This window comes from Pteropus alecto, unplaced genomic scaffold (assembly GCF_000325575.1).
Source record: "Pteropus alecto unplaced genomic scaffold, ASM32557v1 scaffold338, whole genome shotgun sequence".
In the NCBI taxonomy this organism is placed as follows: Eukaryota; Metazoa; Chordata; class Mammalia; order Chiroptera; family Pteropodidae; genus Pteropus; species Pteropus alecto.
Window position 1 is genome coordinate 27,046 of NW_006441995.1, and position 12,604 is coordinate 39,649.

Consider the following 12,604-nt stretch of genomic DNA (forward strand, 5'->3'; position numbering starts at 1 on the left):
CCTGCATCTCCCAGACAGACGACCTCTGCCTTCTACTCAGTGCTGGGTCCTGCACAAAAACAGGTTATTGCCACCTTTCCCTGGGCAGATGGCAGGATTAAAAATGTGGGGAGATTTCCTAATCCAACCCACTGACAAATGTCTCCTGCCTGGTATCAGTCCTTCACTAAATTATAAGCATCCCAAGAATGGAAATTTATGTTCTCTATATCCCTGCATACCTGGGAAAGTATCCGATATATATGGGCCCGTCGGTAAATTATTATAAAATTGACTGAACAGCCTAAATCTATTAACAGAAAAGTAAAGAAAAACATCTAGGTAAATAGTAGAAATCACTACCTGCCTAGAATATGCCTAGGCTAAGGACTATTATTTAGGGTAGTACAATTACAACTATACATTTGATATCTCAGATGGCTTCTTCTCCTACCAGAATGCGCATCTGCATTTCCCTACTTCTGATACACTAAGGAATGAATAAAGGAAAGTCACTGCAGAACCACATTTAAATTCTATAAAAGCATTTCTGAATGGGTATCCTAATCCTCAGTCTCTATGCAAGCAAGCATAAGAAAAAAATTTCAAGGCAATAAGCTACTTACATCGGTTGGTATTTATATCTGAGAAGTCTGATTCTTTTGGGTCAATATGAACATTTCTATTTCTAGTGGAGTCTTCTCTATTGTGTCCATAACGTTCTTTCCATTCCTAGGAAGGAAACACAGGTGAATATATAACAAAAGAACTCACAGGCAGAAAATAATTGATCAGTGTCAACAGATTATATATGTAGATTAATATAACTCTTTTTCATCAGATAATCAGCATAACTAGCACAGTGATTTTAAAAATCATAGCTTAATAATTTTTCTTATTTCTACACAATTTTAACAGTATTCAAACTTAACTTTTACGGTTATTTTAAGATATTCAATGCTTTTTGGCTCTCTTAGTAGATGACATGGAAAATTTCTATGGATTATCACCTCATTGCAATTTTGGTGAACTGTGGAAATTTTTCATAGAGAGGTGAACTCTCTCTTCAGTAACTTCCACTCTTTGGTTCTAGTTATGCCTCTGAAATGAAGAACAAGTCTCTCTTTACACGACACACATACAGGAAGACCACTACTATTTTGTCTCCTGAGTCTTCACTTCTCCAGTATAGATACACCCAGGTGTTGGAAACTTGTGGTAATTTTGACTAGATTTTTCTCATTTTTTGCCTTTTCACTCTCTAAGAGGAAGTTAGTTCACCTCACCAAATAGAAGAGTGAAGAAAAATTAAAGAGGAATAAAATTAATGTCATAAAAAAGTATAATTATAAAGCAATCAAAGTCACTTTCATAGTAAGATTACATGAATTGTTTACTGAAAACCAACCTTAGGCAAGACACTCCTAGATGTTGGACATGAAGTAATTTATTACTAATGATTTTTTAAAACGTCTGACAAGACACCTAGCATTTACACCTGAACTATTAAAATTACCTTTCTTTAAAAATATGTCCTATGTCTTTCCCCACTATTCTTTGGTCTTTAGCCAATTATTCTAATCAGTAAGATTCTTATATTTCACATTTATCTTTAGGTTATAGCAATTTAATAAGTACTGTACTTACTCTTCTTCGATTTTCACCTTCTTCTTGCCTTTGTCTTTTTCTCTTCTCTAGAGACAGAAAAGTGGTCTCAAATTTGGTATAACACGGTTTAATTAGATGTAGAGTAACTGAAGTAAAGGTACCAGGCTATGACCAATTTCCTTTAAATTACTATAAAGTCAAAGGTAATAGGTTATTGTTGGAAAAAGCTTCAGAGATCACCTAACTCCAGAGATCACCTAACTTCTCTACTGTTGTTGGAGACAGCCATTTAAAGGCTCATTCTGAATAGCTACAGTGAGGAAAAAGTTCTTCCTCATGGTGACTTGAAATTTGTTTCCCTGTAACTTCTCTTTTCTTTATGTCCTATCTTCTAAATTAAGTTCATACTTCTTTCTGTATAAGTATCTTTACTCTTATTCTCTCCTAACTATATACTCAGTGTTTTGTTTTTTTTTCTCATGAGACATGCTCTACAGACTTATACTTCTGGCTATCCTCTAAATACCTTCTGATTTATGAGTCTTACTCGTGAAAATCTTACCCAAGACTGGATATGATACTCCATATGAGGTCTAATTAATGCAAAAGCAGTAGAACTATTACATTAACAAGATGCCACCTTTCTATGAGAGCTATGAAGGCTATACCAGCTTATATTAGAGCCACAACACATTTTGGCTTACATTTAACTATCACACCAAAGCCCAGACCCAAGTACGGGGAGTGTCTAAAAATCAATGACCCCAAATTCAAGTTCTGTGTTTCTTTTCCCCTATCCTACCATCACTCAAACATCAGGAAATTGGAATCCATTTTGAGATTAGATTCTAGCAGAGTGCCATGGATTCTAACAGGTTGTTAATCATCACATTCTAAAAACCAGCCTTGGCTTGAATGATTTTCTATGCAGTATTAAACTGATGATTCTTTAAATTAATGAGTTTTAGAGTTGTATTAAACTTGGCATATCTGTTTCAAAGTGAACATTAAAATAACTCCGACACTATACAAGGGCATTCTTTAGTTGTAGACATACTAAATAACTTCTGCTGCAGAATTTCTTAAAGAAAGATGAGACAATCATTTATGTTTTCAAATTATTTTTGCTATGAAGGCCTTATGTAGGTTTTCAGCTAAAAACACATTAATTTGTAATTTCTTTAAATAAATTAAAACTTATAAACTATACAAATATTAATTTTGTATTTTGAATTTTAGTGCTTTGCCTTCATTTATTTTAAAAGACAAATCTTACCTCGTCTAATTAATTCTTTTCCTTCATCGACTAAATCTGATGTCATATCATTATCTCCCATAAACTGCTGGAAACCAAGTAGATTCAAACAACGAGTTCCCAAACTAATAAAAGGATATTTTCAAAAAGATAAGCATTACTTCACATTATAAATATGTAGTATTATTATTTATCATACCAAGATACATAGTTACATTTGTCTTTAAGAAGTACTTATTTCTAAGAAGTTTATATGCCCAGTACTCCACTGACTAGAGTATGTACCACACCCAGATTTCTTACAGAAACAAATTAAGTTAGGTCATTAATATACCTTCAGAAAATTATTATACCAGGATTCGAAACAATAGCTATAATACAGAAGCAATTTATTCTTTTCTTACATTCAAATAGCAATATTAGTACTGCTAATTCTGTGACTTTAAATATTCCCTTACCATCCTCATATTCTTGTGAAAACACTATATCCCAGGATGAGAAGCCGCAAACTAGATAACTGTCTTTGGAAAGGTCTTAGCTTTACGTAAAGTATCAGGAAACAGCCTTACACTCTCTAGGTGTTTAATTCTGAAAATTAGCTCTAGGTATGGCTATATTGCTAGTATTATGGGAATTATTTAAACTAAATGTGGGAGCATTTCAAAAAAAAATGAATCAATGAAAGTCAAGTTACCATTAAGATGTCAGCAAGGCATTGTTTCATATACTTCCATTAACAGAATATCCATTTTAAGAGATAATGTGAAAATTGAAAAATATAATCTTTTTTTTTTTCTTAAAGTTTATCCTAATTAACTCTAAAATAATACTTTTAAGGAATTATTTTTAAGTTTAACAATTTCCCTTTTAGACATGATAAATCCTTGTGTTTAAGATTTTATAGTTGACAAAGCACTATCCCATCCGTCTATTACTTGATCCATATTAACAATCTAATAAGGTAAGAGATGCTAATCTTACCAAAAGAATTACTAACATGAGAAGACATAACTTATACATAAGCTTTTAATGTTCCATTAATAGTTTATAAATTTTTTAAGTGAATAAGCATAAATCAAAACTTAGTTTTGGACATCCAAAAGATGATTGTTCTCTTCCTTTAATACATAATCACAGTATAAACCTAAATCTTTTCGATCTTATAGAAAAAAACTCAATAAATTTACTATCATTTCATATTAACAGCTTTAAATTTTAATCTTTTATCTCCCTTATGAGAAAATATAGATGTTTTTAAAAATAAAAGAGAATTTATTTCAAACAATACTTGTATGTTTACTTGATATCTTAATGTGAGTACATACATACTATTGATAATATGTATGTATGTCACATTTCTTCACTGTCAAGCAGTGAAGAGGGTGGACAGAGTACAGGATGTGGGTAGAAGAGCACCTGACATGGGAAGTAGGTAAAACAGGGCTCTCAAAGACAAGTACACCTGTCCTTTAACTCCTTTTTTGTGTTACGTCTGCCAAGATTCTACCACTTTTCCTAATCCTATAAGAAGAGCAGCCCATGTACTTTCCAGCCTTACTTGCACCATCTGATTACAATTGCTCCTCACATGACCTTTTGTGCTGGCTATGGTCTGAAGCACCCAGAAACCCAGCAATGATTATGGGAAAGGCCCGAAGACTAAATTTATGTTACTGGATAGAAGCTGGGCATGGGAATGTTTTATAAGCTATGTTGGGTGTCAATGGCAAAGGCCAGGATTTAGAGTTAATATTCTATAATTAATCCTATTACTTTGCAGCCTAAATAGTTATAATAGAATAACTCTTCTTGAAAATATCTTCAGAGATCAAGCAATCCCTTTAAATTATCCCCAGCATCCTCAAAGTCATAATAAAACAAACAACTAGAACCCAACCAGTGAATATTTAAAAGAGCTTCAAGAAGAAGGAATATCCAGATTAGGCTAAGAGTATGTGGAAAAATAAGCGACATTAAGTTTCTTACCTAAAATAAGTAGCAATGCAGAGAATTACCACCAACATAGGATAATATATATAGAATCCATCTGCAATAAAGGATAAAACTTTCATGGAACCCATAATCTGAGGAGCAAGAAAAAAGTAAGTTAAATCATTACAGTTCTATATTTTTCATTCTTTTCCATCATTAGAAAATTCATGCATAACTGGTTATATAAATTTGGACTTTTCAAAAAGCAAAAATAAAGGACTACATAAGCTGATTTTTAAGTTCTCATCACAAGAAGAAAACTATAACTTTGAGTTGATGCATGCTAACTAAACTTATTGTGGTAATCATTTCAGCATATATACATATATCAAATCACTATGTTGTATATCTTAAACTAACACAAATCTTAAATCTGTTTATTTACTAAGGTTTTCTCTTAAAGAAAATTAATATTTTATAAATACTACTGAAAATTATATACATTGACTACAGATATAAAAGTTAATATTAGTATAAGTCAGGTCTATTGATACTATTCAACTGGATCACCTATGTGAACAAAAAACCTTTTTTTATAATAAAAGAAAGCAAAGTCACTTTTGTCTAGTCATTAGTAATTACACATACAACCTTTAAAAGAAAGTTTTGGTTATTAAAAAAAAAGATTCAATATATATAGAACTATATATATAGAAAAAAAAGATTCAATGCAATAGAACTTTTCTGTGTTAAAAGAAATTTCACAATAATAACATCCCACATAGACAATGAATCTAAAGAACTCTGTTTTCTGACCATACTTACAGATGTATAAGCAGTTGGCTGCGTATTCCGGTGAGAGATGGATGAATCCATATGTGTCAAACCCAAGAAATTAAGACATAAAGGAGGAGTCAAACGGCAAAATAACCTGCAATAAGCATTTATAAACAGAATATGTAAAAAATAAAGCAGCAAAATACATTTTATATTATATTGAAATTAATCAGGAACATTTCACATTACTGTAACTATTATTTTCACCAATCTGTATTATATATATTTTGAATTATTAATGTGAACCTCCCTTATTACTTGGGTGACTTTCTGAAAATCCTATTAATCACATCTTTCTTAAAAGCATCAACATCTACAAGGCAAAACTCCAGTCTCAGGCTGCCTGCTTTGGTGGTTACCACTGCTTTATCCCAAGAATTTGTGAAATGCCTTTCTATGTACCTCTTTCAAGTCTACCATCTGTGCAATCTGTCTCAGCAGCACGACAAGGATGGTAACATTCTCAAGGGGAATTGCCCTCGTTACATAAAAGATCTGAAGTTTTATCATCAAAGTATAACACTTTGATAACTAGAGGTATAAAGAATTGTTAGAGCTCAGTTTTGTCCAGATAAAGAGAGAATCTTACAGATCTACAGAGTTGAAGAAAAGGGGAAGAAGAAAATGAAAGGAGGGTGTGAATACAGAGGTAATATGAGGAATGCTTTTGTGGTGCTAGGACAGCTGTGTGTCTTGATCGTGGTGGTCATTATAGGAATCTAGACAGACACACACAGAAATAAAGGATAAAAAAAACTGAGAATTAAATAAGGTCTGTAGTCAATAGTAACATATCAATGTAAATTTCCTGGTTTTGATATTGTACAAGAGCTGTATAAAATGTCTCCATTGGGGGAAGCTAGCTGGGTGAAGGTTAATAGGACTCTGTATTGTATTTGCAAATTCTTGTGAGTCTATAACTATTTGGGAAAAAAGGTAAAAAAAAAAAAAAAAAGGTCTTAGAGATATTTCATATAGTGATTCTTCTGTGACTCTAAGTCCAGCTTTTATAAATATTTAATATGACTAATTTAACAATATGGACAAATAATCGATTGTATAACCTAGCCAAAGCTGGAGCCGTCTCTCAAAACTCTTGCTAAAGCTCTTAGTAAAAATTACTCCTTTTGGCTTCCTCAGTCTTCTACAATTCAGTTTGAGGCCACTGAATCTTGAAATACCCTCTAGGTCTCACTTAGTCTCTCAACTCTCAAATGTTCCTATTTTCACTAACCTATTTATTAAATCTCTAATTGGTAAATCCAGGCTATGTCCTTCTTTTCCTTCCTAATCTAGCATAGGTATTTTAACCCAAAACTTCAAGCAGGATTTATCTAGCAAGCAACAAAAAACTAATTAATATTTAAACCCAATCGATTAGCCCAGGGAAATACAGGTGTTGGTGGAAGACCCACAAACAAGAAATGAAAGCGAAATCCATAAGGATATATACAATGGAGACATTTCCCTTGCTTCTAAACACAATCTACTTACATGCCACTGAAAAGAAGGCTGTAAGCATCGGTCTGGTGATGTGAAGCCAAGTAATAATAGTTAAATACACGAATCCTGAACACAGTAGAATAAACACAGATACTTAGGAAGAAGATGGAAAGGAAGCAAGCAATCTGAAAAAACAAAAACAAAGTAGATTAACACTAACGGATTTTATATAATGGACAATTTGGTGACAGCCAGAGGGGAGGGGGGCTGGGAACTGAGGAATGGGGTGAAGGGTTAAAGAAGTACAAATCAGTAGTTGAGAGTTGGTCACAGAGATGGGGAGCTCAGCATAGGGAATGCAGTTAGCATTAATATGATGGCTAGGTGGAGGGTCAGGGGAGGGAGGAAGCAATTGGGGGATCGTTTTATGAACTATATAGATGTCTAACCAATGTACTACAGTACTTGAAACTAATTTAAATAAATAAATTTTAAAAAATAGACAACAGTTTTAGTACTTTATGTATTATCACGAACATTATCCTTTATTTCCAGCTAACGTTTATTGACATTCTAAAATTTAGAGTAGGAATTTTTTTAAACATTTAAGATAATGAAATTACGAAAAAAATCTACACTTCAATCAGTTCTACATCCAAGCCCTAAATTGCAAATCTACCTCCTGAAGTGAGTCTATTCTCTCATTCCCTTGGCAACTCTTCATATGAAGACGATAAGTTAGGTAGCTTCCCTGGCACAAAGAGGATCAAAGAATTCTCATAAAAGTATTTTGCACTATTTTGCATCTTCTTGTCTCTCCTTAAATACAGTTCTTAGTTTGTATGGTCTGGGTAAATTGATAAGGCTCATTTTTGGAAGTATGAATAATAACACTGTGAGAAACTTCACTGCTTTCATTATTACTAGAAGAAATATATGGAGAAAAGGTGCAGCAGTTAAGAATTATACTATGAACTGACATTTATTTATGACAGATATAAAATAAACTGACCTCAATATAAATATAATTGTATGTTTTTTCAGCCAGCTGTATAAAGACTGCAAAAAGGGATAAGACAGGTGTAGTGCTAAAGAATGTGCACTCTGACCACACAACAATCACAGAGAAGATGGACAAAACCACAGCAAGTATTCTATGAAACCATGGTCGCAAAAGACATTCCCAGTACCATTCTGGAAGATAAAAGAAAAAAAATGATTAGGGAAAACCATAAAGGAATAACAGTGTATTTACATTGCTTCAAAATATCTCCATACAAGATATGTAATTGCAAAGAGAAAAATAGTAATTTTACAGTGAAGGAACCAGGGAGACACCATCCTAACCAAACGATCACCAGTAATGGGACAAACATACCATGTACCTCCTGCTATGATGCAATGAGAACACAACATCACTGCTACAGTATTCCTAATTATGAGAAAATATCAACTCAAATTCAAGGACACTCAAAACAAAACAAAACAAAACAAAAAAACAAAAAAAAAAACTGGCCTGTACCCTCCAAAAACATCTATGTCATAAAACACAAATGGAAACTTAGAAATTATTCCAGATTAAAGGAGACGAAGGGTACATGACAGTTGAATAAAATATGTGATCTGGGATTTTTTATAAAGAATATTACTGAGACAATTAGCATCTGAATAAGGTCTGTAGATAACAGATTGTATTGATGCTAATTTCCTGATTTTGATCATCGCAGTTGGTTATGTAACAAAATGTCTCTATTTTTAGAAAATACACACTGAAACAGGAGTAAAGAGGCATCACATTTGGATTCAATTTTGAAAAGATTAAGGAAAAATATATACACAGAGAGAAAGGTAAAGAAAATGAATATGGTAAAATGTTAACATTTGGAGAATCTGGGAGAAGGGTATATGGGAATTCTTTATACTATTCTGGCAACTTTTTGTTAAGTCTGAATTGAGGTAAAAATAAAAGTAAAAAAAAAAGAAGAAGCAAGCTCACAAAATTGAAAAGGCTATATTTCACTTCATTCATTGCTGAGTTAAGCTTCTGGCTCACTCTAAATCTTTTCAATTATGCTGTCAGCATAATTAATTCCTGATACTCCTTTCAAAACTCTGGTCTTCCATTTCCTAGCCCTCCTCTCCTCCAATGATTCTGTCCTCCATCCTATCTCAACTGCTCATTCCCTAAACCTTCTATCGCCAATAACTCCAACGCTTACTCATAATCTCAACCCTTACTTATAATCTCATCTAGCAACACCTTCATCTAGTATTCCAACTCTACTGACTACCTCTACCTGGACCAACAATCCATTTATTCTGCTTCTTTTTTATTGCCACTTAACACCCTGATGTCCTTTCTTTACCAGCTCAGATTCAATGGACTTTGTGAATAATCACTCTTCAACATCCCAATTCTTTTGCTTCCTCTTGATTCCCTGTACTTGGCTAAACTGAACCACACCATGGCTACCAACTCCTTGGCTACCCCGAGTCTGCACCCACGAACTGTAAATTTCAGGAGTAAGACACACAACTTGTTGACTCATCTCACTTGAAATTCTTAATCACTAGCTTCAAGTGGTCTCTGAGCATTGCCTACCTAGCCTACTATAATCCACTAATTTTCTCCCATGCGACTAATCTCCTAAGCAACTATTTTGCAACTTTTCTTTCTTCGAATCTCCAAAATCTCTTCCTTTATACTTACCCTCAGCACTTCATTGAGAAAATAGAAGCTCCCCAAATTTCTACTACATCTTCTCACCTGCTCAAGTACATTTGGGCCTTATCTCCTAATCTAAGGTCTTTCTTGTCACTGTTCACTTATTTCCCATTTCATCTCTCCTATATACAAACACTGTCCCAGCCATTTTCTTCTATCTCATCAAATTTCCTCTAAGATATCATTTGTACATGACTTGCTATAATTTCTCGACTTTGCCATCCTCCTACTACCTCTTGTCTCTATTCCCTTTAATAAGGAAAATATTTTGAGAGATGTCTATTCTTAATGCTTCTACCTGCTCTCCTTCTTTTAAACTCTAGATTTTTTTACCTTTACTCCACCCTCACTTCTCTGAAAGCCAATGTCATCTTAATATTCATGATAATCAACCTACCTGCAACATTTGAAAAGGTACTTTATACACCCTTTTCCTCAAAACACTTAATTGTCCTGGTTTTCCTATTTCACTGGCCATTCCTTTTCTAGTCTATTCTGCTGGTTTCTCCTTATCAATCTGATAGTTAAATTCTGGACTGTCTCTGGCTTGGTCTTCAGATTATCTCTTCTCCATCCCAATCATTTATTGATTTTGTCCTGGCCCATGGTCCACCCATCCATTGATGACACCCTAATTTATATCTGCAGACCAGATTTCTCCTTTGAACTCCAATTTCTAAAGCCAACTACCTACTCAGCATCTTATTTATACTTTTATGTGTATGCTGTCTGTTTTTCACTCCACAAAGGCAGAAATTTTTCTTTTTTGTTTAATTACACCAAGTGCCCGCCGAAACATAGCACACATGAAAACAGGTGTCACATAATTCCCTCATTTAATTAGAAAAGATCTTCATTGAAGAAGTTTTCTGATATTTGTTATGACCATTATGTCTTCATACTCAAGACCAAACATGAAAAAGAGAATCAAGTGAACAGAACCATTTATTTGCATACATGAGGTAAACATAAGTTTTAATACTGTGACACTGATATTTTTATTAATTTCTTTATATTAAATTTGAATAACACTGAAGAAAGTGTCAAATAATCATAAAGGAGAACAGAATAATTATGACTATTGAGTGTAGGTTTTGTAAATAAGATTAATAAATGTGAATAAATAAGACTTCTTGGGGAAATATTTTAGTAGTATGTCAAGACTGAAGGAGAGACCCAAGCTTGTGATATAAAATTACTTAAAATTCTAATTATTTTAAGTATATATTAGGTATACAAAATATGCTTAACATATTGCATATATTTTTGCATAGAATTTTGATTATCTGTGAAGTAACAGTGGAAACTAATATATGTTATATGACAAGTAAAATAATTTTGAGGGGGAGGAGTTTATTAGATACATAATATTACCAAATAATATAAGTTAAATAAACAAATACAATTCAACTCTGCATCCTTCAGAAAAATTATCATTAAACTTCGAAATGTATATCAAATTACATACCAACTGTAGGATTATAAAAATATTGGATAAATCTATTTTCTGGCTCTGGAGATTGAAAGGTGTGAACAAACTGATGAGTAGCACTAGTTTCATTTTTTGCTACATCTTCTAGATAAAATGCTTGTTCCAAAAGAATTTGCCATTGTACTTGAGTTCGACGGTGCCTCTGAACTGAATAAATAACCTAAAAAAGAGAATAAGAGGTATACGTGTCAGTGTTCTGATCCAACAGTAGTTCAACTCCCCACTAAGGAGCATGTTTTGGTTGTCACAACAATGGGGAAGTGCTAGTGGCATTGGCTGAGTGGGGCCAAGGATGTTAATATTCTGTAGTATATGTAACAGTTATGTTCAGTGAATAATTCTCCCTCCCCAAATGCCTATAATGCCCATGTCAAGAAACATAAAGTTAAAACATTTCACTCAGAATTTATTTTTTGTAGAAAGTAATTATACTTCTAATTAAAGCATCAGTAAGTAAATTAGCTATAACTAATAATTACCTGTTTATGTAGTTTCACCAAACTTTTTTCACTTGGGTAGGTATTACGCTTTTCATCGAAATCTTCATAATCATCCATGTTCCTACCCATTTTTTCCTGATACTCTGTAGGGCACTAAAAGGAACAAGTAGGTTTTTAAAAATCTTATTTGCAAAAATATAAAAACTTTATTTTTATTAAAAATCTTATATACTTGGACATTTCTAATTTTCTCAAAAATATCTTCCATTATCGTCATCTCTAAATAGTTGGAATTTTACTTGCTGACTGTTTTTGAAAATGTTTTAAAAGATGCATTGAGTTTCTTCTTCCCCCTATTAATATTAGTCTTTGTACTCAGATATACTAGCTCAAGCCAGGTAGGGAGGGAGCTTACCTACATGAAGCAACTAACTAGTTTTTGAGCAGATTATTCTAGGTAAGCACCTGCCTGATAAAAATTGTCAGTTATTTTCCTAGCTAAATAATGATAAAGAATCATAACAAATACAAGTTGTTGAATTTTTGAAAAGGATAGTACAGAGAAACAAATACATGATTTAGAATCATCTGCCCTACTATTAATCATTTCTTATCTATACGAAATTGGGCAAGTTAGTTAACTTCCTTGAATAGGTCTCGAAAGGTAGTAAATGTGAGATCAATGATTAGAGAATTGATTCTCATGACTATCATCTTAGCCAAAAGGAACACTAGCTAATAGTCAACATAAAAAGATTTAAAATATAGGAAAAGATAGTTCAGTGGTTCCACAGTTGCAGAAAAGATAACTGGAGAACTTATTTTTGGAATAATCATTTTTAGAAATATATGAATATTCCTAATTCAATAACAGTACATCAAAACCTTAATTG

The 12,604-nt window shown here is 32.9% G+C and overlaps 1 protein-coding gene across 6 annotated transcripts in view; it reads right to left on the bottom strand.

Moving 5' to 3' along the window:
* LMBRD2 (LMBR1 domain containing 2) overlaps nt 1–12,604 on the bottom strand; it is a 40,933-nt gene that overhangs the window by 6,217 nt on the left and 22,112 nt on the right. For 5 of the 6 annotated variants that reach the window (XM_025052146.1, XM_006919483.3, XM_025052143.1 and 2 more), the window contains 9 exons: nt 11,751–11,864; nt 11,248–11,431; nt 8,067–8,248; nt 7,106–7,239; nt 5,600–5,705; nt 4,829–4,926; nt 2,864–2,967; nt 1,627–1,673; nt 606–711 (listed from right to left, as the gene is read on the bottom strand). In XM_025052146.1, coding sequence (XP_024907914.1) covers nt 606–711; nt 1,627–1,673; nt 2,864–2,967; nt 4,829–4,926; nt 5,600–5,705; nt 7,106–7,239; nt 8,067–8,248; nt 11,248–11,431; nt 11,751–11,864 — 1,075 coding nt within the window. Of the gene's footprint in view, nt 1–605; nt 712–1,626; nt 1,777–2,863; nt 2,968–4,828; nt 4,927–5,599; nt 5,706–7,105; nt 7,240–8,066; nt 8,249–11,247; nt 11,432–11,750; nt 11,865–12,604 lie in introns of those variants that run through there. The other variant, XM_025052147.1, reaches the window with a different exon arrangement.